The sequence below is a fragment of the Anomalospiza imberbis genome, chromosome 6 (genome assembly GCF_031753505.1).
Source record: "Anomalospiza imberbis isolate Cuckoo-Finch-1a 21T00152 chromosome 6, ASM3175350v1, whole genome shotgun sequence".
Classification (NCBI taxonomy): domain Eukaryota; kingdom Metazoa; phylum Chordata; class Aves; order Passeriformes; family Viduidae; genus Anomalospiza; species Anomalospiza imberbis.
Window position 1 is genome coordinate 2,270,548 of NC_089686.1, and position 26,475 is coordinate 2,297,022.

The 26,475-nt window shown below is 59.3% G+C and overlaps 2 protein-coding genes across 2 annotated transcripts; one reads left to right on the forward strand and one right to left on the reverse strand.

Moving 5' to 3' along the window:
* Positions 1–5,801: 5,801 nt before the first annotated feature.
* ABHD12B (abhydrolase domain containing 12B) lies at positions 5,802–11,168 on the forward strand. Its single transcript, XM_068192059.1, has 13 exons — positions 5,802–5,925; positions 7,474–7,601; positions 8,021–8,123; positions 8,205–8,324; positions 8,629–8,659; positions 8,817–8,862; positions 8,953–9,082; positions 9,299–9,339; positions 9,568–9,647; positions 9,767–9,849; positions 10,359–10,437; positions 10,566–10,690; positions 11,028–11,168. The coding sequence occupies exons 1-13, from the start codon at positions 5,828–5,830 to the stop codon at positions 11,047–11,049; spliced, it is 1,086 nt and encodes a 361-aa protein (XP_068048160.1). The 5' UTR covers positions 5,802–5,827; the 3' UTR covers positions 11,050–11,168.
* PYGL (glycogen phosphorylase L) lies at positions 10,989–24,732 on the reverse strand. The gene is made up of 21 exons (XM_068192058.1): positions 24,638–24,732; positions 23,472–23,724; positions 21,924–22,025; positions 20,526–20,604; positions 20,196–20,299; positions 19,499–19,630; positions 18,747–18,858; positions 18,590–18,672; positions 17,539–17,682; positions 17,322–17,414; positions 16,957–17,103; positions 16,209–16,372; positions 15,993–16,107; positions 15,334–15,435; positions 15,107–15,254; positions 14,945–15,003; positions 14,136–14,277; positions 13,796–14,003; positions 13,584–13,718; positions 12,347–12,413; positions 10,989–11,849 (listed from the first exon to the last, which is right to left on the reverse strand). Exons 2-21 carry the CDS (start codon positions 23,712–23,714, stop codon positions 11,661–11,663), a joined length of 2,568 nt encoding a protein of 855 aa, XP_068048159.1. The 5' UTR covers positions 23,715–23,724; positions 24,638–24,732; the 3' UTR covers positions 10,989–11,660.
* Between the last annotated feature and the right edge of the window lie 1,743 nt (positions 24,733–26,475).

A 26,475-nucleotide genomic window follows, 5' to 3' on the forward strand; every position in this document is an offset into this window, starting at 1 on the left:
CAATGTCCCACACCTCAGAGTGGCTCTTCAGTGTCCCATCCCCCCAAATGGCATCATCACAGTTCCTGTCATCACACTCCCCAAGGTGGCATCACCCCGGCTCCCAGCTGTCCCATCCCCCAGGGTGACATCACCTGAGTTCCCATCATTCTGCACCCCACGGGGACATCACCCTGGCTTCCCACCATCCTGTCCCCCAGATGGCATCACCCAGCTGCCCGCTGTCCTGCACGCCAGGGTGCCATCACCCCAACTCCCCAGCGTCCTGTCCCCCACGGTGACATCACCCTGGTTCTCATCCTCCCACTAGCCAAGTGGACACCACTGAGTCCTTGCTGTCCTTTACCCCAAGGTGGCATCACCCCGGCTCCACACTGTCCTGTCCCCCAGGCTGGCATCACCCCGGCTCCACACTGTCCTGCACCCCAGGGGACACGGCCCTGCAGCTCCTCATTGTCCCAAAAAAACAATGGCACATCACCTGGGCTGTCCCACGCCTGAAGGTCACAGCAACACATCGCTGTCCCCTGTCCTGGGGACGTGGCACCCCAGCTCCCTGCCATTCCAGGGTACCATGTCACCCCACTGTCCCCCGCCCTGGGCACACGACTCCCCAGCTCCCTGCCATCCCTGGGCCTGGGGGACAACATCCCGACTCTCTGTGTGTCACCGTGACACAGGACGGCTGCTGTGCTGTGGCATCCACCCTTTCCACCGCCCCAGCACCGGTGGTGGCTCTGCACTGTCCCACCCGTGCCCCTCACTCGATTTTGGGGGGGGAATCACAAAACCAAGGACCCCCTTTTGCCCCAGGAGCCACCCTGCAGGGCAGCCCTGGGGCGGTGACACACAAGCCACAGGCACCAGCAGAACTCCAGCCCCCATTTAAAGCTCGGCAGTCCCGGCTGGAAGCCGGAGCCGCCGCCCGCCCACGCTCCTGCTCAGCGCCAGCCGCAGGAAGCCAGCGGTCCCCAAGGCTTGTGGATCCTCTGATGGCTAATAAGGAGTTCCACCCACGCTGCAATCCGCTCTCGAGCAATTGCATGAGATTATTTTGCTGGGGTTTTTTTTGGTGAAAATGCCTGGGGCGACATGACTTCTTTGCCTTCCTCCCTTTTTTAAGGTGGGTCTGGTCTGCGGGTTCAAGAAATTTTGTGGGGAGGAGCGAGGGGAACACAAAAGCCTCACACAGGGGGTTGGATAAACCTCACTCAGATCATAAACCAGGCTAAAAACCCCATAGCAGAGCCACGGGTGGGTTTGCCACCACACAACGACATCTGGGACGTGTGAGGCGACAGAGGAAAGAGCTCCAAAAGTATTGTAATAAAATATTGTAATAAAATATTTAAGGGTAGATCTGCTGCACGTCGCCTGGCACGTCACTGCCACCTGCTCCGGGGACAGCGCTGTGGCTGTGGGACATGGCACAGTGTCCCCAGCACAGCCCTGGCCAGGGATGTGGCCGTGTCCCTGCGGTGACAGCAGCAAGGCAAGGTGACTCCAAAGGGAAGGGGCCCTTGGCGAGAGGCTTTGCCGGACAGATGTCAGCGGCCGTGGCTTTGTGCCGGCCGAGGGCTTTTTGTCTGGGTTTTTAACATTTGCCATTTTTCTCCCCCGCTTTCTTCTGCTCTGACACTTGCTGAGGGTTTTTCTTTCTTTCCTTTCTCCCTCTCTTTCCACATTTGCTTTTCCATCCCCGGTTCAAACACTTTTTCTCCGCGTATTGTGCTGAAGTTGGAACCATCTGGTGCTTTGTTTTGTTGCGAGCCCGGCGAGTGCCGGGACCTTTATCCCCCTCACCCTCCTCCTCCTCCTCCTCCTCCTCGCCGGTGCCTCGCTAATCCAAGCGACAGCCCCGAAAAATCCCCCCTGTCCCCCAACAAAGCCACGGGCCACACGCGTGCACGGGCGGGCCACGGGGACAGGCAGCACGCTCGGTGTCCCCGTGTCCCCATCCCACAGGGATGTGCAGCCCCCGCCTCAGGATCGCTGCTGATCATCCCAGTGCAAATTCCTGACTCATTTTTAGGACCAGCTGTTAGCAGAGGCATCCTGATTTTATTTTTCCCATCGGAGAAAAGCGTGTTTCTAGGGAGCCGTGGAGCCGTGCCAGACACGGGACCCTCCAGCCTATTTTTGGAGCCCCCTTCCCAGCGAGCAGCTGCGCTCCAGGATGGCATTTGCAGCGAGCTCGGAGGAAGGAAACCTCGGCTCAACCAACCCACGGCGTCACAAAAATCGGGACATGTGGGAAACACCGGGATTGCAGGACATCAGGCGCCGATGGATCCGCGGCTGGCACAGAGCCACCCAAAATCAGGGGCAGCGGCTGCGCAGGCGGTGGGTGACCCCTGTGCGAGGCCGTGGGTGCCCGGCTCCTGCAGAAACACCCTCCCGGCTTGGCTCTGGCTGCTCCGTCACGCTTTCCTTCCCATTTTCCCTGAACAATGGGGTGCTTTGTTCTAGGGCGAGGAAAAGTCCTGCTGCCGCGCGGGGAGCTGGGGAGGAGCTGGGAGCTGCTCCTGCATTCCTGGGGTCTTTCCAGCTGTGCCCTGCTGGGCACAGGAACCCCTCAGCCCGGCCAGGACAGGGGGAAGAGGGTCATCAAATAGCCAAAGAATTCAGAAAAAAAAAAAAAAACAACAACCAAAAAACCCCCCAAAAAACCAAAAAAAAAAAAAAAAACCCAATGAAACCATTAGCAAAACGTAAAGGGAAAAATGAAAAGACGCTGTAGGAAAAAAAAAAAAAAAAAAAACAACAAAAAAAAACAACAAAAAAAAAAACCCAGCTGGAGGGAACCTCCCCATCTCCCAGCTGGTGCCGGGAGAAGTTTGGAATGACATAAGCCCAAACTTTGCTATTTTTTGCACAAAACAAAGGCGAGCCCTGCTAAGCCGCAGTGGTACCGCCGCTCCTCGGCCGCGGCTCGCTGCTGCCATCCCACGTCCGGCTCCCAGCGCACAATCGCCTTCCCAGCACCGCCTCTCGGGCCTCATCCTGCCTGATTCCACCCGAGGATTTTCCCTTCAGCCCAGGAAAACCTCGTGTTTGCTGCGTTGGCTCCTTATGGCAAGAAATATTTGGGTGGTTGCTCCATCCTGGTGAGCGCTCTGAGCTTCCCGAGCTCCGTGCCAGCTCCTTCCAGACCTCAGGTGCTTCAGACCCCTCTGGCACCTTGCCCATCCCTGTGGGCATCACTGGAGTTGTTGGGGATCACCTCTCCCGTGAGAATTCACTGCCGAGCTGCAGGCCCAGCATGGCTGGGAATGGGGAAAAATTGGGGATGGAAGGAAAAGATCTGGCCTGTGAAACCAGATGGGAATGGGGAAAAATTGGGAATGGAAGGAAAAGATCTGGCCTGTGAAACCAGATGAGAATGGGGAAAAATTGGGAATGGAAGGAAAAGATCTGGCCTGTGAAACCAGCTGGGAATGGGGAAAATTTGGAGATGGAAGGAAAAGATCTGGCCTGTGAAACCAGCTGGGAATGGGGAAAATTTGGAGATGGAAGGAAAAGATCTGGCCTGTGAAACCAGCTGGGAATGGGGAAAATTTGGAGATGGAAGGAAAAGATCTGGCCTGTGAAATCAGCTGGGAATGGGAAAAATTGGAGATGGAAGGAAAAGATCTGGCCTGTGAAATCAGCTGGGAATGGGAAAAATTGGAGATGGAAGGAAAAGATCTGGCCTGCGAAACCAGCTGGGAATGGGGAAAAATTGGAGATGGAAGGAAAAGATCTGGCCTGTGAAATCAGCTGGGAATGGGGAAAAATTGGGGGTGGAAGGAAAAGCTCTTGCTCGTTAAACCAGCTGGGAATGGGGAAAAATTAGGGGTGGAAGGAAAAAATCTGGCTTGTGAAACCAGCTGGGAATGGGGAAAAATTGGGGGCGGAAGGAAAAGCTCTGTCGTGTGAAACCAGCTGGGTCTGTTGGTCATTTCCCCCGTTCCCCTGCCCCTGGGGCATGGGAAGAGCAGCTCGGGGCTGGCTTGTGCCAGCTGATTGCAGCAGCTGCTGCTGGGGAACGCGCAGCTGCCTGCCCACAGCCCTGGTTTGACTGGACCTGTTTGTCTTTGGATTTGCATTTTGCTGCTGAGGTAGGGTTAGATTAGATATTGGGAAAGAATTGTTCCCTGTGAGGGTGGGGAGGCCCTGGCACAGGGTGCCCTGGGTCCCTGGAAGTGTCCCAGGCCAGGCTGGACAGGGCTTGGAGCAACCTGGGATAGTGGAAGGTGTCCCTGCACATGGCAGGGGGTGGAACGGGATGGGCTTCAAAGCTCCTATAACCCAAACCATTCTGGGATTCCATGATTCCAATGCAGGAAAAGCAGCACAGGTCTTACTTTGGAGGACAGATGAATAAATGCAGCTCCAAATGCCAGCCTGGGTGGCTGCTCCTCTGGGAAAAGGTTCATCCCCAGCCCTCCAGCAGTTGATTTATGGGGCCCCTGCTGTGGGCCCCACTGACAGGTGAGGTGATGAAGGGCTGGCCCAGCTGTGGATGCATCCAGCAGCTCATCCTCCTGCACCTGGCCGGCTTTCACAGGGAATTCTGCTGAAGCAGGGATATTTCTCTCCCGGTGGGAAGTTTCATCCTGAAAAGGCCCAGCTGACTCACTCTGACAGAGCCGCAGGTGGGAGGCTCAGCAGCAGCAGGTTTCCACCCTTCCTGCTGAATCCCAGGGACACCAGCTTTAGTGTTAAACCATTTTTAAAATTATTTTTACTTTTTAACCTGGAAGCTTTCCCTCTGTGCTCCTTGCCCGTGGAAAGGCTGTTTTCCCTGGTGTGGCACCTTACTGCTGGCCACATGCTCCCCCCGGCCTCTTTTGGGGGACAGAGGACTGCACATTTTCCAGGGTCCCCTCTAAGCCCACCCAGCCCTGGGTCACAGGGGGCTGCAGATTTTCTGGGGTCCCCCTTAAACCTGCCTGTCCCGAGGGGACAGAGAGCTGCAGATCTCCTGGGGTCCCTGGGGGACAGGGCACTGCCACCCTGATGGCATCCCTCTAGACGCGGCCAGCCCTGGGGGACAAGGAGATGCCACCCTGCCAGAGACCCCTGCGACCCAGCGAGCCCTGGGGGACAAGGGGATGGCACCCTGCCAGAGACCCAGCGAGCCCTGGGGGACAAGGGGATGCCACCCTGCCAGAGACCCAGCCAGCCCTGGGGGACAAGGGGATGGCACCCTGCCAGAGACCCAGCCAGCCTTGGGGGACAAGGGGATGCCACCCTGCCAGAGACCCAGCGAGCCCTGGGGGACAAGGGGATGCCACCCTGCCAGAGACCCATCCAGCCCTGGGGGACAAGGGGATGGCACCCTGCCAGAGACCCAGCGAGTCCTGGGGGACAAGGGGATGGCACCCTGCCAGAGACCCAGCGAGCCCTGGGGGACAAGGGGATGGCACCCTGCCAGAGACCCAGCCAGCCCTGGGGGACAAGGGGATGCCACCCTGCCAGAGACCCATCCAGCCCTGGGGGACAAGGGGATGGCACCCTGCCAGAGACGCAGCGAGCCCTGGGGGACAAGGGGATGGCACCCTGCCAGAGACCCAGCGAGCCCTGGGGGACAAGGGGATGGCACCCTGCCAGAGACCCAGCGAGCCCTGGGGGACGGGGCTGCAGCCCGGCCGGGCCCCCCAGTCCCCTGGCCCGGGCGGTGACACGGCGGGTGGCCCTGTCCCTTGTCCCCGTGCCCTAGGGCGGGTGGGCGTGGCCGGGGCGTGGCCGGTGGGCGTGGCCTGGTGACAGGGACGTGTCCCCGTGACGTGGGGCGTGTCCCCTGCCGCGGGCGTGGCCTGTCGGCGCTGTCGTGCGCACAGCGATGCGGCGGCGCGGCGGGGACGGCGACAGCGGCCACAGCGGCGACAGCGGCGACATTGGCCGGGCGGAGGGCAGGCTCGGCGTGGCTCGGCACGGGCGGTGAGTACCCGCCGCCGTGGGGACACCGCCGTGCTCCCCGTCCCCTGTCGCGTCTCATGCGCTGTCCCCCGTGCTGTGGCTCTGTCCCCGTCCTGCCTGCCGGGGCTGTCACCTCGTGTCACCTGTGTCGCCACGCCGTGGCCTGGTCACCCTGCCGGGCCGTGGCCCCGTGTCTGTCCCCGCTGCCGTGGCCGTGTCACCCTGTCACTGGCGCGGGCCCATGCCGTGGCCATGTCCCCGGCTCATCTTGCCATAACAGTGACTCCACACTGTGGCCGTGTCCCCACGTCACCCTGCCGGCGCCGTGACCCCGTGCAGTGGCCGGGTGGCCATGTCACCCTGCCGTGGCCACGATCCTGTCCTGTGGCCGTGTCCCGATGCCGTGCTGCGGCTTGTCACCCTGCTGTCCCACCTGGCCCCCGTGCCAGCTGCCCCAGGTGGGGCTGTCCCCGCGGTCCCCGGGCCGGTGCTCGCCTGCAGCAGGGTGTTGCGCAAGGGCCACCCGACAATTCCCTGCAGCCTCTGCAGGGCATTCCCGGCTGTTCCGTCGCTGCCCGTGTGCCCAGCCCCATGTCCTGGGGCATAACTGGGATTTGAGGAGCTGCCCGTGCCTCCAGCACGGCTCCTGCCATCCTGCACCGTCCTGGGACTGTCCCCGTTCCCTGGGGACCGGTGCCATCGTGCCCTGGCACCCCTTGGGCAGTCCTTCCTGAGGGTCCTGCAGCATTCCCAGGGCAGGGAACGGACCGGCTGCTTTCTGGTCTGGCAGGGACTGAGCTGTGCCTGGCTCCCGTCACAAACCTCTGCCCTAAATCCCCCGTGCCCAGACTGATTTCCCCCTAACCCAGAGGGAAAGCCGCAGCTCTTGGCTTTCCTTTCCCACCTGGGGGCTGGGGCTCGCTGCTGGGGCTGGTTATGGGGTCACTTACGGGGTTTTAGGGCCACTAATGATGTCCTGAGGTCACTTAGAGGTTTTGGTGTTCTGGGATCACTTGTAGGGCAGCGAGGGCTGGTTTGAGCAGAACCGTGGGGCGGCCCTGGAATGACAGAGCACTGTTGGAGCACTGGCGGCACTGGGGGACATCACCCCCAAGCCCCTTTCCCTCCTTCCTCCTTGTCCCTGGAGTATTGCAGAAGCTCCTAGTGCCAGGCTTGGGGCACATCCGTGGCTGTGCCGTGCCAGCCGGCGCTGGGAGTGTTGTCACAGAGTATCGGTCGCTGCTTGTTGCAGGTTTGACTTGCAGCGCCCAGCCCTGGCACGTTCCCTGCCCTTCCTGCCTCCCGGCGCCCCCGTGGGAGGGCGTGGGGACCACATCAGAGCCTGGGTCGCCTTTTCCACGGCGGCGCTGCTCAGACACCTTGGCTCCGTCCCCTGGAGCCAAGCACGACACCGATGTGGGGATCCAGTTCCCACTCCCAGAGGGGCTGGAATCAGTAAAAAGCTGTATCCAGCCCTCATGGCTGGGCACGGGAATGGCGAGCCTGCAGTGCTGCGCCCCAGATCCCTTGGGATGGGAGGCGATGTGCTGACAAGCGCCTCCCCCGCAGGGCCCGGCGCTCGTGGCTGCCATGGCTGCGCACCCTCCTGCTGGCCCCGCTCCTCTCCTGCGCCGCCGTGCCCTTCCTCATCCGCCTCTTCCCCTGCGTGCTCACCAAATTCGTCTACCTGAACTTCCGTGAGTATCCCGGGGCTGCCCCAGCCGGGAGAACCCCCACAGGCATTCAGCTGGCTGCTGCCGACCCCCCAGAACGGGGGTGGCACTGTGTCAGGGCGGCACCAGGACAGCTTTCATCCCACTCCTGCTGCGCCCTGGGCTTGCAGAGGAGGCACCGAGGGATCGTTCCCAGTGTTTTGCAAGCTCGAAGAAGGTGGTGCTGCCGACCCTGTTTACTGCCTGCAGCCGCAACACGCCCGGGCACGCTCAGCATCAGCGGGGCTGGAAATTCGGGTGGGAGGAGATGGCAGAGGGCTCGGCTCTTCTCCCTCAGCATGGTCCTCGATAATTTCAAACACATAACGCGCTGTTTTGGAAAGAATTGTGTCAAAGCACCTGGGTGGGAGGATTGTGGATGATGGCTGTGATTTCTCCATCAGTGGCCTTCCCTTTCTTCGTGGACTTTCGGCGGCCGGAGCTGCTGGTGAACAACACCATCAACCTGTACCTCACCACCGAGCCGGGCGTCACAGTTGGCATCTGGTGAGCAGGATGGCCTCAGCATCCCACGGGGGCCAGCAGTGCCCTGGTGGAGCCCCCGGGGTGACCCCGCTGTCCCCCCAGGCACACGGTGCCAAGCAGCAAAGGGGCCGAGGCGCAGGGCAAGGACCAGCGCTGGTACGAGGAGGCTCTTGCTGACGCTCACCCCGTGATCATCTACCTGCACGGCAATGGGGGCACCCGGTGAGTTCCTGAGCTGCTGCTGCAGGGCCGGGAGCAGGGCAGGAGGGCTGCTCTGAGGCGAGAAGCAGCAAACTCGATGCAGCAGCCAGCTGTGCTGTGGGGCCGGGGCTGCTGCGCAGGTCTCTGACCCCAGCAGTCAAGGAGAATCCCTGTAAAATAAAGGGGAAAGTCAAAATCCACCCAGCCCACAGCATCCAGCTCTTCCCTTCTGGGATGAGGTCACCCTGGTTCCTCACCTGCGCTGGTGCTGGAGGGGAGGGTCCCTTGGGGTCTCCCCAAGCTCTAACCCCATTTTCCCCATCAGGGCTGCGAGTCACCGCGTCCAGTTCTTGAAGGTAAGTGGTGGCCTGTGGGGACACTGGGACCTGCCGGGAGTAAGGCTCCTGCTGGCCCTGGGGACCCCACAGACACCCTGTGCAGAGTGAACGGGCCGTGCCCAGGGGTCCTGGGGTGCATCCCCTGCCAGGACATAACTCAGTGCTGCTCTGACAGACGATGGGGGCTGCTGACTTCCACATCCTGGCTCTCGACTACAGAAGTAAAGTTGTCCCCTTGCCTCTTGCTGGGTGATGCCCCTCTTGGGGCCTGTCCCCATCAGGGTCGTGACACCGAGCTGTGTCCCCCACAGGCTATGGGGACTCCACTGGACACCCCTCAGAGAGTGGCTTCACCACAGATGTCCTGGCTCTCTATGACTGGGTGAAAGCGCGGAGCGGCAACAGCAGCATCCTCTTCTGGGGACACTCCTTGGGGACAGGGTAGGTGCAGGGGACAGGATGGGGGCGCACCAGAGCCCACCCTGTGCCCTGTGACGCTGCTGCCAGACTGGTGCCACCTGGGGATGGACCAAGGGCTGGGAGCAGCTCCTTGGTGGAGGCCCCTGCAAAGCCAAACGCAGCCAACAAGGGGAACCTGAGGAAGCTGTGCATCCCCCGCTGTGCTGCTCCCCCTCACTGTCACCTCTCCTGTCACAGGATTGCCACCAACGCAGCGAGGAAACTGCAGGAGGAGCGAGGTAAGGGCCAGCATGGATGGGTTGTCCCCATGCAGTGTCACCCCGAGGCTCTGCACTGTCCTGGCCTGATTTTGGGGCTGCAGAGGAGATGAGGAGCCCTCCCTATCCTCCCTCCTGGGATGGGGACATCTTGGCCCCACTGCTGCCTGGGAGGGGAGTGTGGCAGCAGCCTGGCAGGGGGGACAGCCCCTCAAAGCCATGCCCACTCCCACCTCACTCTGCCCTCAGGGGTCCAGGTTGATGCTGTTGTCCTGGAGTCTCCCTACACCAACATCCGAGACGCAGCCGCCAACATCCCCATCACCAAGGTGAGCCTGGGGGCTCTGCCTCTGCAGTCCCCCAGCAGTGTCAGCCCCAGCTTCCGGGGTGTCCCCTCACAGCTGAGTCCAAGCCATGGTTTAGCACCCCCAAACTCTCTCCCTGCCAGATCTACCGTCAGTTCCCGGGTTTTGAGTACCTCATCCTGGACTCCATGGCTCGGGCAGGAATGTTCTTCCGCAGTGATGAGAAGTGAGTTCCTGGTGGGAGGGGGCACAGCAGACCCCAGGGGCTGTGGGAATGATGCCAGGACCACCTGGCCGAGGGGAGGTGTCAATCACCCCACTGAAATTCCTGCCCTCCTGTGTTTACCCAGCTTACTCATCCTTCAAAAGCGACTTTTTATTTGCATAATGTCAGGTATCGGTTTGATTACTGAGCAAAGTCCACAATCCACCATCCTTTTTTTTGGCACTCCTGTTCCTTGTAGCACACAGAGCCTGCCCCAAATCCGTTTGATTTATGGATGCTTTTGAAACCTGGTGACCCTGTAATTGGGGGTTAAGGTGATTAGGGTGCTTGGTGCTGCCGTGCCAGGGCAAGCAGCATGGGCATCACCCAGGAGGGCATGAGGATGGCTCTGAGGGGCAGTGCTGGGGGAGGGGTCAGGGTGCTGTGGGAATTTTCACAGGGATTGAAGAGGCTCCTGGGGGCCTATTGGCTCTGGGGAGCGTCCTCAGGGCTGTGCTTGCTGCCTGCAGCGTGAAGGTGCTGGACTGCCCCCTCCTCATCCTGCATGCAGAAGATGATGGAGTCCTGCCTCCAAAGCTGGGACACAAGGTGGGCACCTGCCACGGGCTTGGAGCCTGGCTTAGGAGGCTGAAGTGGCCAGAGAGGGGATGGCCATGCACCAGGAGGGGTTTGGGGTCCCCTGCTCGTGCAGTAACTGCGCTCCTGCCCCGTGGCAGCTCTACGAGACAGCACTCAAAGCCTACAAGGACAAATCCAAGGTGAAGTTCATTACCTTTCCCCCAAAGCTGGGCTTGGGCCACGACTACATCTCCTTCAACCCGGAGCTGCCTGCCCTGGTGAAGTAAGTGCTGCTGCACAGAAATGGGAGGCACAGGATGAGCTTTGGCCTCGCCTTCCACTGGTGCCTCCTCTCCTGCTGCCTGCCCCCTGCTCCTTCCCCTCCCCACGGTGCTTGCTGGCATCACTTTCCAAACTTCAGTCACTCCCCACTGCCCTGAGCCTGTCCTCAGCCTGGGTGGCTCGGGGAGGTGGCTCTGGGGACACCAGCTCCTCTTTGTCCTGGGTGCAGAGATGCTCCAAGCCCAGCTCAGCCCCGCACGCAGGGATCACAAATCAGGCTCTGACGCAGCACAGGAGGGTCAGTGACACAGTGTAAGATTTATTACATCTTGTTGCAGAGACTTCTTAAACATGAAGTGATGCCAATTGCTGCCTGCACTGATCCCATGCTCCCTCAAATCCACTCCAGGACCCCCCCACCCCGTGGCACTGAACTTACTGCTGTAAGTAATAAAAACTACTGAGAAACTTTTAAGTCACCCTCTGCCTCCAGGATGCTGCAGGTTACTCGAGGGATGGAGACACTGATGTGGTCTGGGCCACCAGAGGCACGACTGGGAGCATCCCACGGGACACTGGTGGGGGTACCTGGGCCTGGCACCCCCCTATCCTGCTTCAGCAGCGCCTCTGAGGGCCCAGACAGCTGTGCCCAGCTGCATCCAGCTGTGCTGCCCACCCCACCCCCGGCCAGCCCTCTTCCTGCATCAAGCATTGCTGGAAGCAAGCCCAACCCTAATTTTAGGCTCCAGCAAACAGCCCCCTCCGGACTCCAGTGGCACTTTTTTATTTTTAGCACCTAATGCAAGCAACAGGGCGACGTGGTTTCGCTTTCCACACGACGCTTGCGTTATAAAAACCCCTCCCCTCCTGCCCGCCCCTAGGGAAAGCCAGCAGCAGCAGCAGCACAGAGACTCAGACAGCAGAGAATTTTACAGCGCGCGTGCCCGCGTCCCCCGGCGCCGCTCCGGCCCCTACGCCGCGGTGCCGTTGGGGGTCTTGTCCTGCCCCGCGTCCCGGGGCTCGTTGGGCGGGGGGATCTTCAGGTCCGAGGGCTCCACGTGCCAGATGTCCCGGGCGTACTCCTTGATGGTGCGGTCGCTGGAGAACTTGCCGGCCGCTGCGATGTTCCTGATCACCATCTTGGTCCAGGCCTTGGAGTTCTGCAAGGAATTCACAGAGTCGCCGGGCTGGAGGAGACCTCCAAGATCATCGAGTCCAACCCAGCCCCAAGAGCTCAGCTCAACCCTGGCAGCCAGTGCCACATCCAGGCTCTGTTAAACACACCCAGGGATGGTGACTGCACCACCTCCCCGGGCAGAACATTCCAGAGCTTCATCACTCTTTCTGTAAAAAACTTTTTCCTGATATCCAGCCTATATTTCCCTTGGTGCAGCTTGAGGCTGTGTCCTGCCTGGAGAAAGAGCCCAGCCCCAGCTGAGCACCGCCACCTTTCAGGAGCTGTACAGAGTGATAAAGTCACCCCTGAGTCTCCTTGTCTCCAGGCTAAAGGAGAGGGGTGGGGTTGGTCCCAGGGCTGGTTCTCAGCCAGGGATGGCCTGGGATGAGAACCAGCCTCATCTCTGAGCACGTCCCTTCTCCAGGACGGGATGCCGTGTCCCAGCGCCGCTCCCTGCCCTGTGCCTGGGCTGGCACTCACCAGGTACAGCTCGCTGACCTTCTCCTGGCACTTGACATAAGCCTCGTAGTCTGCAAAGACTTTAAACCTGCAGCAGTGAAGAAAGGAGGGGTCAAGAGCAGGAGAAGTAGGAATGCAGGCTGCCTGATCCAAGGCATTATGTTAAGGGTCCCCCGTACCCTTGAATCCAGGGGTTAAACTTAAGGTTTCTTTACTCCGTTTTGATGCAAAGGAGAAATCCCCACCAGATACTCTCAAGAGGTAAAAATCACACAAAAGTTTACTTGAGAAAACAGGGCAAATTAAGGAAACTTTGGCAAAAAATACGACACTGAATTCAAAGTAAACACAACACTGAATTCAATGTAAAACCACTTATCACAGCAATACTTAGCATTAATTTAGTATTAAGCATTTACTTAGAATTTATTTAGCATTTGCTTAGCCCATTTAACTGGGAAACCTTTAAAACCTTAAGATGTCACCTATAAAGCTCGTTGAAAGGATTAAGAGAAGGAGAGAGAGAGAGAGAGAAAGATGGAAAAGGTACAGATAAAACACACAACTACCGACTCCTGGGTTCCAGCGTGGGTGAGGTAGAAACTCCAAGGGAAATGTCCGAGCAAGAGCGGCCATCAACCCCTCAGCCTCTTTTTATACCCGTAGCCCTTCGTGGATCCGCCCCTAAGGCGGGACTTCTGGTCGCTCGACCAATCAGAGGCTGGTTAGGGCCGCACCCCAGTGTGATTGACTGGCAGCTTGACCAATCAGAGGCTCGGTCAGGACAGCCCCCCCCCCACGCACGAAGCTGCCATGATTGACAGCTCTGCCAGGCGGAGGGGCAGAGACCTGGGCACTGCCTCAGCAGAGAGCCGGGCCGGACCCCAGCCCCACACACACAGAGGCGTCCCAAGAACCCCAAAAACAGCTCGAGACATCGATCTGATCCCATCTCTGGCAGGCATCCTCCAACACAAAGCCTCTGGCCAAATTACCTCTCCCCAAGCCGTGTTGGTAAAGAACCCTGGATGCCCTGGGAGGGAAATGCAGGGACGGCGTTTCCCCAATCCCAATGCTCATGGCTGACCAGTGCTCTGGCCAGGAAAGCCCTTGAGATGCCTCAAATCATCTGTAAGGGCTGTGCACCCAAAGGCATTAATGTGACAATGGCCATCCATGGAGAGTCAATGCCTGAGGAGCATCATCCATGTGCAACATGGTCCCAGCCCAGGGGATGGATGGTAGCCCAGTACCTCACCTGTCGTGGTGGAAGAGCATGTTGACCACGTCGTTGAAGAGGTTGGGGTCTTTTGGGGAGAAGAAGCCGCTTTTAATCTGGTCGACAGCCTGTTTCAGCTCAGGGAGCCGGTCATAGTAGAGCTGGGCGTTGTACCTGGCGGGAAGGAGGCCATAAAATGGTGCTGCCCCAGGTACCTGAGGTGGCAGCCCTGTGGCATCCCCAGCCCTCACCCTTTCCTGTCCAGCTCTGTGACATCCTCCACCCTCATGCCAAAGATGAACAGGTTTTCCTCTCCAGCCTCCTCGGCCATCTCCACGTTGGCTCCATCCATGGTGCCGATGGTCAGAGCCCCGTTCAGCATGAACTTCATGTTGCCCGTTCCCGAGGCTTCGGTGCCCGCTGTGGAGATCTGCTCCGACAGGTCGGTCGCAGGGATCACTGCCAACAAAGCACACCGACACGAGGGGCTCGTGGTGACCGGCTTTGGGTTTGTTTCCTGCTGAAGGACCATGGTGGGAGACATGAGAGGGAAGGACACCCCCTTCCCACAGCGTGTCCCACCCAGGGTACCTTTCTCTGCCAGGGACACCCTGTAGTTCTCCAGGAAGATGACCTTCAGCTTGCTGCCCACCATGGGGTCGTTGTTCACCACCTGAGCCACGGCGTTAATGAGCTTGATGATCATTTTAGCCATGTGGTATCCTGGGGCAGCCTGGGAGAAAAGCCACAGGTGAACCAGGAGGGCTGGAGCCAGGGGCAGGTGAGGCACACCCTGCTCCCAGTGTCCAGGGAACAACCTGTTCATCCCTGTTCCCATTACCTAATCCAACTTGTGTTACACCACAACAGTTCTGGGGGCTTCCACGAACACAGACAGCAGATGGTTGTCCAAACCCCACCCAAACTTGCTTGAGTTGAAGCATCAGTGCTACTCCAGTGTTTCTTGGACAACTTCATGGACTTAGCACCATGGAATCATGGAATTGTTTAAGCTGGAAAAGCCCTCCAATCCAACCATTCCCTCTGCACTGTCAAGGTCACCACTGACCCATGTCCCCAAGTTCCACATCCACATGTCTTTTAAATTCCTCCAGGGATGAGGACTCCAGCACTGCCCTGGGCAGCTGTTCCAATGCCTGACCACCCTTTTGATGATGAAATTTTTCTTAATATCCCATCTAAACCTCCCTTGGCACAGCTTGAGGCTGTTTCCTCTGTCACGTCCGTTGTTCCCTGGGAGAAGAGCCCGACCCCTTCCAGCTGCACCCTCCTGTCAGGGAGTTGTAGAGACGTGGCCCCATGAGACATCTGCACCCACATCCCCCAGGACACTTCCAAAGACTTCCTCCAAGATCTCTGAAACTCCTGACCCAACTTGCCTTGCCTCCAATGATCACTGTCCTGGGCACAAACAGCTTTGCAGGATCCCTCCTGATTCCTGGAGAAAACAGCAGCGTTACTGATCCCCCAGTGGGATCTGGGGCACAGGGATGCTGCTGCAGCCCTGGGGCACCCTGTCCCCTCGGGGCGTGGCGGCTTACGGTTGTACATGGTGATGATGTGCAGGCAGTTCATCAGCTGCCGCTTGTACTCGTGGATCCTCTTCACGTGCACGTCGAACATGGAGGAAGGGTTGATCTTCACCTTGTACTCCTTCTCCAGGTACAGCGCGAACTTCACCTTGTTCTCCTGGGCCAGGGCAGGGACCACGTCAGCCCCCAGGCAACACCAGCCCCTGCCCTCTGCTCCCCCTGCCCACGCCCCTCACCTGCTTCACTTTGGCCACCTCCCGGATGAAGAGGTCGTCGTCCACAAACTTGTGCAGCTTGGTCAGCTGGCTCAGGTCCCGCACGTAATCTTCCCCAATTTTCTGCAACAGGAGCAAGGGCACACACTGATGGTGGGATAGTTTGGGCTGGAAGAGATCTTGAGCACCATCCAGTTCCAGCCCTTGCCATGGGCAGGAAAGCCTTCCACTATCCCAGGTTGCTCCAAGCCCTGTCCAACCTGGCCTAAAAAACTTCCAGGGATCCAGGGGCAGCCACAGTTTCTCTGGGCACCCTGTGCCAGGGCCTCAGCTCCCCTACAGCTCTCCTGGAGTCCCTCTAGACACTTGAAGGGGCTCTAAGGTCTCCCTGAAGCCTTCTCCAGGCTGAATACTCCCAGCTAGGCAGAGTCAGGAGCATCTCCATGGCCTCCTTCAGACTTGCTCTAGCAGCTTCAAATCCTTCTGCTGTTGGAGACCCCAGGGCTGAAGGCAGCTCTGCAGGTGACGTCTCACCTGAGCAGAGCAGAGGGGCAGAATCCCCTCCCTTGACCCTCAACTCCTCAACCATCCAGAAGCTGTGAATGGTTGAGGTTCTCAGGGCACCCTGGGCTCAGCAGGGAAGGGTCAGCGGCCGCAGCGTGCTCCCCCCGTGCCGGTACCTCCGCAATGAGCTCCGCCAGCCCCGGGTTGCAGAGCAGGAGCCAGCGCCGCGGGGTGATCCCGTTGGTCTTGTTCTGGAACTTCTCCGGCTCCAGCGCCGCAAAGTCCTCGAACCTGCGAGGGCGAGGATGGCACAGCTCCAGCCTCGCCCACCTGGCACCACCACCCCTTCCCAGGGGAGGGTGACCCATCAGCACCTCCCTCCCCTCACTCACACTTGAGTCTTGACGATCTCGGAGTGGATCTTGGCCACGCCGTTGACGGCGTGGGAGCCCACGATGCAGAGATGGGCCATGTTGATCCTCTTGGTGCCCCCCTCCTCGATCAGGGACATCCTCCGCAGCCGGTCCACGTCGTTAGGGAACAGGGACGCGATGTGCTGCCGGTGGAGCCAGCGAGGTGGTGAGAGGTGGTGGCGCTGAGGGATGTCCCACCCCATGGCTTACGAGGAGGGGCCATGGCAATGTCCCCAGTGCATTTGACACCAGCCAGAGCGGTGGCTTTTACTCTTGTGGTGGTGCAAACTCCCTCCAAAGGGTGCCCTTTCTCAGCACGGATGTCTCTGGATAGAAGGATCTCCCCAAGCTGCCACACAGAGGGGTTTGGGGATACACACTTGGCCAGTGAGGCCATTTTGGCAAAAGCCTTGTGCTGCCACACCAGGAGGTCAAACCACCATCTCCTCTGCACTCCCAACATCATCTTTCCCCGGATGAATTTAGCACTTAGGAAGTAAAGCAATGCCAGCTCTCAAGTCCCTGAAGGAATGGGTGAAGCCTCTCAACAGTCACTAACTGCAGGATAGCAATGTTCCGGTGGGAAAGGGCTCTCCTGCACATCAAATTCCCCAAATAGCAGCTGGAATCCCCCAGCCACACACCCAACACCATCAGTTTGTGCATGCCCCTCATCCTGACAGTACATCGCCGTCCCCCTCTCCGGAGCAGGCTCCCAGGCACTCACATCCAGGTGTCTCTGGTTGATCTCGTAGATGATCTGCAGGTGCCTGGGGAGCAGCTTCTCCACCAGGTCCACGGGCCAGCGCTCCAGGGCCTCGGGAAGCACCGTGTGGTTGGTGTAGGCAAAGGTCCTTCTGGTGATGTCCCAGGCCTGGCAGGGAAGAGCCAGTGCTCAGTCACACCTCAAGAGCCAGAACCCACCCTTGGTCCTCCCACCGTGCCCAGCAGCACAGCCCAGCCAGCTCCTCCCAGTCCACACCAGTTAAACCCAGCCTGACTGCTCCACATCATTCCCAGCAGCCACAAAACTGGCTCCTCCACCATGGGCAGGTGGGTGCAAGTGCAGGAGACCAGGTGGGGTGTCCCTACCTTATCCCATGGCAGCTTCTCGATGTCCACGAAAATCCTCATCAGCTCAGGGATGGCCATGGCAGGGTGTGTGTCATTCAGCTGGATGGCAACCTGGGAGAGCAGGGTGGCATGTGGGGACACAGGGAACCCCACGGAGGTCCCACAAACATCTTCATCCTCTGGGGGGTGGTGAAGCGAGCTCCAAGGCAGAGGTGAGAGCAGCCCTAGCTTGTACCTGGTCTGGGAAGGAATCAAACACGGTCCGGACGCTGTCCGTGCTCCCGAATTTGGATGCTTTGAAGCGGCGGATGATGTCCTGAAGGGTGGCAGCCACCACAAAGTACTCCTGCTTCAGCCTCAGCTCCTTTCCTTCAAAAAACTGTGGGCAGAGGAGCAGGGAACTGCAGGATTCCCACAGGATTCACTGCACTTCCCAGGGGAAGGTTTTCCCAGGGTGTGACCCCTCTGTGCTTCCCCCAGCATCAGTTGTAATCCCAAGCTCTTCTTGCTTCCCAGATCCCAGCACAAGGGTTTGGGATGTGCTGGCACAAACAGGTTAAATCCCATCTGAGCATTGTCAAAACCTGTTCTCTGTGGTTTGAACTTTTTGGCTGCAAGGGAAGCTGTAGGAGCTATTTCCAAGACAAGCAGCAAAAAACATCAACCTGCTGGTCTGCAAAGGAAAAGCTGCAGGAGACAACCTCACCACTGGAGCTGCAGTGCCCCCAGCTCTCCTCGCCAACTGGGAAGGCTGAAGGAGGATTAAGTGGGAAAAACACTAGCAGGACCTGCCTCAAACAGGATGCAGAGCAAGGAGAGCTTGCTTTTTTTTTTTTTTATTTTTTCCCTGATCCATAGCTTGGTTTGTGGCTAGGGAAGGGTTTTGTGTCCCCCCACCCCTCTGTGCCAGCTTGGCAAGAGCTCCCAGAGCAAGAGGGCTGGGGTGCAAACAGCAATCTGAGGCACAACCTCTGGTCCCAGGGTTGCAAAGGGCCACCAGGGTAACACCAGCAGCGTTCAGCAGTTTGCCTTCACGTTACATTCTGAGACGCGAGGAACGTTTCTGCAGCAGGGCCTGCTCATCCCCACTCACTCCAGGCAAAGCTCGGGGGAAACACACTCATCCTGGTGAGAGGCAGCAACCCTCATCCAAGCACTGCAGGCAGCTTGAAACACAACTAAAAACATCTCTGCAGCATCCTGGAGTGAGGGGCTGCTCCCTTTCCCGCTCCACCCGGACACTCTTTATCCATCCCTAAAATACTCCCTAAAACACCACGACTCACGTTGTCGTTGGGGTAGAGCACGCGGGAGATGTTCTCCGCCAGGTTCCTGTCCAGCACGGCCTGGATGTAGTCCCCGACGTTGACTGGGGAGGAGCAGAGGGGTGAGGTGGGCGTGGGACCCCCTCAGCTCTCCCCACCCCGCCCAGCGCCCACTTACAGTCGCGCAGGTTGAAGTCGTTGGGCGCGCGGGCCGACCACAGGCGCATGGTGTTGACGGTGTTGTTCATGTACCCGGGCACGGGCGTGTCGTAGGGCAGTGCCAGCACCACCTGTGACATCCCCAGGGCAGCTGGAATTGGGCTGGGATCCCCCCGTGCTCCCCCCGGAGCCCTCCCATCCCACGGAGCCTCCTGCTCAGGGCTGAGCTCATGGTGGTGTCCCTGCACAGGTGGGGATGTCCTCGGTACCCCTGCATGGGGACAATCCTCTGGCTCTGCCTGCTGGCTGGGCTGGTGTCTGCCAGAAGTGCTCAGGGCATGGAGAGGGGCTTGTAAAGGTCAGGAGCAGCTTAACTGAGGTTTAATTTATTTCTACTGGAGCTGTTTTTGGTATTTTGTAGAATCCCAGAATGGTTTGGGTTGGAAGGGACCTTAAAGTCCATCCTGTTCCAACCCCCTGCCGTGGGCAGGGACACTTCCCACTAGACCAGACTCCTCCAAGCTCCATCCAACCTGGCCTTGGACACTTCCAGGGATGGAGAGCTCAGCTGCAGATGTGGAGCAGCCAAATCTGTCCTCATCCCCGTGTCCATCTCCTCCCCAGTTTGCCCCACCACTGCCTTTTCCATCCCAGCCCAACCTTCCTGGCAGAGGTTCTGCAGGACTCATCCCTGGGGTACAACCAGCCAGGGAGAGCCCCCCAAATGACAGGACAAGCCATGCAAGGGACATTCCTGTCCCCAGCCCTTACCTGGGTGTCGATCCACTTGGCACCAGAGGCAGAGTGCTCCACCCGGCCGTAGAAGTGCACGGGCAGCATGTACTCGGGACGGGCCTTCTCCCAGGGATTGCCGTGCCGGAGCCAGTCATCGGCTTCTTCCACCTGCCAGAGAGAGCCAGAGCAGTGACAGGGTCACCCAGCCCTGGGGACCTCCCCACCTGCAGGATGGCTGGGCCAGAATGGCTGGGAAAGGCTCTGCTCATGGCAAAGGGGAGGATGCTCTGAGTGTGTCCACCCTAAACCTGGATTTTGGCACTGCAGGGTCAGCCTGGAGGCACCACCCCGGACTCGGGGGTGTCTGTGCCTTCCATGGGGATGGGGACAAACCCAAGGTGCACTGCTTAATGTTGCATTTCCAAACCAGCCTCTTCCACAAGAGGAGCACAACTGTTCCATCCTCACCCGCTCCAGGCAGCCATGGAGCAGCTCTTGGGGTGGTCCTGAACAAGGCCACCCTTGGCCTTGGGACAAGGGACGGAGCTGTGAGCTTGCACTGGTTGAAGAAGTTAAATTTGCTCACGAAAATATCTGTTAAATTTTAAATATCACAGCAGCATCCTCCGAGCTGAGGGGAAGTGTCTGTACCCCCCATTCCAAAGGGGAGGAGGTGAACGTAGGGTTCCAGCTGTGCCAGAGGACAGTGAGGACCACACATCTCCATCCATACCTGCCACCCATCCCGGATCTTCTGGTTGAAGATGCCGTACTCGTAGCGGATGCCGTAGCCGTAGGCTGCCAGCCCCAGCGTGGCCATGGAGTCCAGGAAGCAGGCTGCCCAGGAGAGAGGAGAGCAGTGAGCTGGGCCCTCCTTGGAGCCCTGGGAGATGGATCCTTCTCCCTGGGACAGCCCCACAGGGACAGGAACCGGGGCCAGCAGCCGCCCAGCACCTTGCTCTGTGCTGGAAAGTCTGGAGCGATAACCCCTCAGGATGAGCAACTTCCCATAGTGGATGTAAAGCCCTCGGGGATGTGCCCACCGCGTGGGGGGGTCGCTCACCTGCCAGCCTGCCCAGACCCCCGTTGCCCAGCCCAGCATCCTCCTCGATTTCCTCCAGCTCTTCCATGTCCAGCCCGAGCTACAGATGAGAAGAAGGAGAGGGGCTGGAGACTGTCAGGGTACCCAGCCCCACAGAGGGGAAGCATTGTTGGCACACAATCCCTTGCAGGTGGGCTCCAGGAGGGCTGGAAAGGCACCCAATTCCACAAGACCCGTCTCTGCAGGTGGGACACTGTGATTTGAACCCAAAGCAGCTGCTCTCCCCCTCAGCTGTGTCTCTGTGCCATGGCAGGGGCCATCTCCCATGTTTAAAGTCTCTCTACCAGGCTTTATAAGGAACAATCACACTCTTGGCCTCGCCATGGGCAAGATCTGGGGATGGGGGGCACCAAACTATAACCAGGGTGCTGCCCTTGGGGTTCCAGACACTTCCAAGGGCTCTGAGAGCTCATTCCCAGGCATGCTCCCTCTCTCCACGGCTGCAGTCCTGCAGGGGCAGGCACCAGCTTCCTGTTCCCTACCTGTTCCAGAACCCCCTACCCCTTGAGGCAGCCACCCAGGTGGAATATTCCTGCTCCCCCAGCACCTCTATTGCCTGGGGGAAGGCACCTGGGTGCCTTCCTGCTCCCCCAGCACCCCAATCCCTTGGGAACAGGATCCAATGCTGTGTTCCTGCTCCCTCAGCACCTCCATCCTCTGGAACAGGCACCCAGGTGCCCTTCCTCCCAACTGCAGGCATTGCCCTTTAGGGTGAGAAGCATCTACACCCCTTTTCCAGGGAAATTTAAATTTTCCAGCCCAGGATGCTGTAGGAGGAAGTGGTTTTGCCTATGCAAAACTCCTTGGGAAGCTCAGGTGGAGACCTTTGGTCCATTGCCCTGCCCTGATGTCCCCTGGTCGCAGCAAGTGGGGACAAAAAATTTACACCCCCCTAAAAATAAGTTCTTCTCCTTTGTAGTGTTTGCACAAAAGCTGTTCCTGCTCTTGTGCAACCACCCTGGCCACATCTGATGACGCTGAGCACAAGAGGTGACAGGGTGAGGACAAAAGGAACCACCCAAAACCCTTTGATAACCCCAGTGCCACCTGGTGCCAGCACCCAGCTGGGCTTAATTCAAGGTTTTATTCCTCCCTGCCACTGATCATGGACATGAGCAGCCTCATCCACAGAACCACCAGTGTCCCTCCAGGATCCTGCTGCATTCCCCAGAACACAGCAGCCAGGCTGGGCAGCTCCTGGCCTTTCAAGGGCAGGCTCTGGAGCAGCCTTTATTCCCTAAGCCATCCCTGTGATTAAGGAGCAGTCTGCAGCCAATGTAGCAAAATATTGACATTCCCAGGAGCTGGAAAACATGGATCCCTCCCAGTGCAGGTCCTCACCCCTCGTGGGATGCTCACCTGGTAGACGGCCTCGTCACAGGCGTTCTGCAGCCCCAGGTTGATCATCGTGTTCTGCAGCGTCCGCCCCATGTAGAATTCCAGGGAGAGGTAATAAATCCTCTGGAAGAGAAAAGCACCCCGTGGTCACCTTTCCCAGGGCTGGAGGAGGCTCCCCTGGAGCTATTGTGTGATATCTCAAAAACAAACAGGGAAAAAACCCAGCTTCAACAGAGCAGGGTGGTTCGCACCAGGAATTTCAGGCTGGTGGCTCCTGGGTGGCCCTGGAGCCCCTGCCCTGCTCTCCTGCTCTTTCCCAAACCGGGAAGAGGCCGTTTCCTTTGGAGAAGCCCCTTGCCCTGTCCCAGGGCGGGGACAGCTCCAGGCTGGTCACCGGCGGCAGCACGAAGTTAAACTTTAAAGAGGAGCCGTTTCCTAATGCCACTCCGGGCTGCAAAGCCACCGGAAAACCGAGCGAGCTGCCGGGGCCCGGCGGTGGCTGTGGGGACACGGGGACAGCAGGGGACACAGGGGACACTGCCGCTGACACCGCGGGCGCAGGATGCGGCCGGTCCGGCCTTGTGTAAGCCGAGCCCCGGCGTCAGCACCGGCAGGTTTTAAGGAAGGATTTAGGCTGGGGGAAGTCGCTGACTCGACAGGTTTCCCCAGGACCTGCGCGGGGTCGGGCCGGGAATGGAGGTGGGATAGAATCCTGGGGTCCTAAAGCGGGTTGGGTTGGGTTGGGTTGGGAGGGACCACAAAGATCGCCTCGCTCCAACGCTGCTGTCACGGGCAGGATCCACTGGGATTTACGGGTTTGGCTCCAGCAGAACTGGGAGCAGCGACTCCAGGCAGGCAGCACCCGGCTCGCCTCGGCTGCACGGGACAGTCCCAACCCCAAACCCTGCAAGAGGCTCCTTCTTCTCACCCCTACACAACACGGGGGAGCGCTGAGCCATCGCGGCTGGCACGGTCCCAGCGAGGTGTTGGCAGGGAGGAAATTGATGCCGACAGGGACATCCAGGTGTCAGGAGGGGGATTAGGGCTTAATCCTCCCGCGGCAGAGCCCGGAGCAAGCCAGCGGGACGAGCAGCAGCACAGCAACTCCTGCACAAACCGGATCTCTCACGCTTGGCATCACTTGTGTTAAAGCAGACCTGTTTGCGGCTGGCTTCGGGTGCCTTTAAGCCTTTCCAATAATTCCCCCGGGAAGGCTTTGGAGCTGGTTTTGGTAGACGGCACCCACGCCGGCGCCGCGGGACAACAAACGGCGTTCCCATGCCCTGCACCCCGCTGCCGGCCAAGCCGGGCTCTGTTTGTTTTGCAGAGCAAAGGACAGTGGCCCCGCTTGGTAAAGTCCGGTCCCTCCTCTCGGAAAAGTTACCGGAACAGCCCTAAATCCACGACAAACCGAGCCTCGCCAATCCCTCTATTCCAGCGCGGAGGGAGGGCTCACATCCACGGGGTTCCCATGGCTCCCACGCCAGCCACAACCCAGGACCCACCGTGGGGCGCTCCCAGCACCCCGCCCTGCACGGAGGGGCTCCCCCCATATCCCACCGCTCCCACCTTGGGATCCTTCTCGTAGTAGTACTGCTGCGTGCGGATCCAGCGCCCCACCAGGTGGTCCCGCACGGTGTGGGCCAGGGCGAAGTAGTAATCGCGTGGGGTGGCCACATTGCGGTCCTTGACCAGGGTGAAGTGCAGGTGCCGGTTGAAGCCCCGCTTCAGCTCGGCCACGTTCTCCGCGCCCACGATCCCGCGGATGCTGATCTGCTTCCGCCGCTCCTGGTCCGACAGCGGCCGCGACATCGCGGCGGGGCTGCGGGGACACGGGGAGGGGGGACACGGACACACGGGCTGGCCTCCGGCGCCGCGTTCCGCCTCCGCCCCGCGCTGGCACCGCCCCGGCAGGGGACGGGATGGGGACGGGGATGGGGACGGGCCCCGCGAAGGGCCGCCCACGCGTGGGGCGGGAGCGGCGGCCGCCACCGGAGGGCCAAAGGGGGGACCCCGAGGATGGACAGAGGGGGGTGCAAAGGGGGGGAATCCCGGGGATGGACGGAGGGAAGTGCAAAGGGGGGACTCCAGGAACGTGGCCGGGGGGTGTCCCGGGGACCGCCCCTTGGCTGGGTCTCAGAGGGGTGTGCAAAGGCGGGACCCCGAGGGTCACAGAGGCGGTGCCAAGGGAGGGGGACCCCGGGTATGGACAGAGGGGTGTGCAAAAGACAGGAAGAACTCGCAGGGGCACAGAGGGCTCTGCAAAGGGTGGGGGGGTGCTGGGGATCTCAGAGGGATGCGCAAAAAGCGGACCGCGGGGGCATGTGCAAAGGGGGTGCCCCGGGCAGGTGCAGAGGAGGAGGCGCGGCGCCGGGGCAGAGCCGGAGCGCCCCGGGCGCACCCGCAGCGGGCGGAGCGGTGCGGGCGCGGCCGCCGCCCCCCTGCGCTTCCCCACGGAGCGGCCGCCCCTCGCAGGGACCGCCCCGCGCGTGGCCCCGCCCGCCGGGCAGCCTCCCTTGGAGCACGTACGAGGAAGGTGCTTCCCGCCGGGCTCGGAGGGAAAGCCCGGAAAGGGTCGTGATGTGTCCCCCCCGTGTCACGGTCCATCCTCGGGTCACGGTCCCACCGCTGTGCTACGGTCCTCTCCCCGTGTCGCGGCCCCTTCCTGCCCGACTGTCCCCCGCCCTCCCCCGCAGCATTTCCCGGCCCCCTCCCTTTCCCCCCTGTCTCCTCACTGTTCTCTGCCTGCCCGCAATCCCTCTGGAAATGGCGTGGGGTCGCTTCACCCCGGCTCCGGGCTCTTCCCAGCTGCCTCCCGCACCGTGGCTGCCCGCAGGACCCTGCCCTGCCTCCGGTTCCTCCCAAGGGCAAAAATATCCGATATGAGCTTCCAACGCAACACTTTCTCCTCCCCCTCCTCCTCCTCCTCCTCCTCCTCCTCCAGCCATGGCCTCGCAGGCTTTTCAGGCTGTTTTCCCTGTCCTGGCCTCATCCCCAGCAGGGTGGGCAGCAAAGCACGGAAATAGGATTGTGCCGCTCTGCCCGGCTCAGGTGAGACCCCACCTGCAATGCTGCACCGAGCCCTGGGGTCCAACATCAGAAGGATGTGGAGCTGTTGGAGTGAGGCCAGAGGAGGCCACGGAGATGCTCTGAGGGCTGGAGCTCCTCTGCTCTGAAGCCCAGGCTGGGTGTGTTCACCAGGCAGAGAGAGGGCTCCAGGGAGAGTCAGAACCCCTTCCAGGGTGTAAAGGGGCTCCAGGAGAGCTGGAGAGGGACTTTGGATGAAGACCTGGAGTGACAGGATGGGGAAATGGCTTCACAGTGCCAGAGGGCAGGATTAGATCAGATTAGATTACATTAGATCCATGCATAGGCTTCCACCCAGAAGTTACAGAATCACAGAATCATGGAATGAATGGTTTGGGTTGGAAAGGAGCTCAAAGATCACCCAGTTCCACCCCCTGCCAAGGGCAGGGACACCTTCCACTAGCCCAGGCTGCTCCAAGCCCTGTCCAGCCTGGCCTTGGACACTTCCAGGAATGGGGCATCTACAGGGCAACCTGTGCCAAGGCCTCACCACCCTCACAAGGAAGAATTTCTTCCCAATACCTCATCTAAATCTCTCCTCTGTCAGTATAAAACCATTCCCCCTTGTCCCACTGCCACAGATGCTCTGGCCCTGGGCTGTTCCCTGTGCTGTACATGACTTACAGGCTGGTTTTACACGCTGCAGGGAAGATGCAGTTTCCTGTATCTCCGGTGTTTTGGGCACATTCCCACTCTGGAAGGAACAAGCATCCTTCTGAGATGCACTTCATCCATTAGCATTTTCTTCTTTAGCCCTGGACTGGAGCCCAGGATGAGCTCAGAGGCTGCACATTGAAAACCTCTCCTGAGTCACTCTGGGAAAACAGAGCAGGCACTGATATCCCAGCAGCGAGTTCTTCTCACAGTCCTGGGAGAACTGTCCCTGCTGTTCCCTTGGAAATGGATCCCCCTCCACTGATCTGCTACAGATACATATTATAATACTGGCTTTTTGCAAACACTAACATGGATTTTATATGTGTGGTGTTAAAGTAACTTTGCTATGTAGTTTTTATTTCTGTGGTGAATTAAGCTTTGTGCAATAGCTGATATCAGTGTGCTTGTGTTAAAATGCCTGCTTGGAGGGGATAACATCCCGTGAACACAGGATGAGGACTCCTGCCACAGATCTGCCAACCACCAGCACTCACCCTCTGAAGACAGTGTGGACCAAGGCTCAAACTAGAAATGATAAAGAGGAGCCAAAAGCACTGCCAAGAAACACTCATGCTCTAAAAAGGCAGACCCAAGGAGGGGCAATGTAAAATAGCTCCTGGAATATGTAAACTAGTTTATGGATATGCATAAAGGTCTATGAATATGCAACAGGCTGATGTAAGGGAAAAGGTATTTAAGGGGTGTCCCCGAAGGTGAAGGTGTGCTCTTGGCTGAGTGCCAATATGCACCTGGCTGATAACCTTTGCTCCATGGTCCTTGTCTCCTATTGTCCTTTATTAAACTTTTCACATTTTCACAGGAGAGTGAA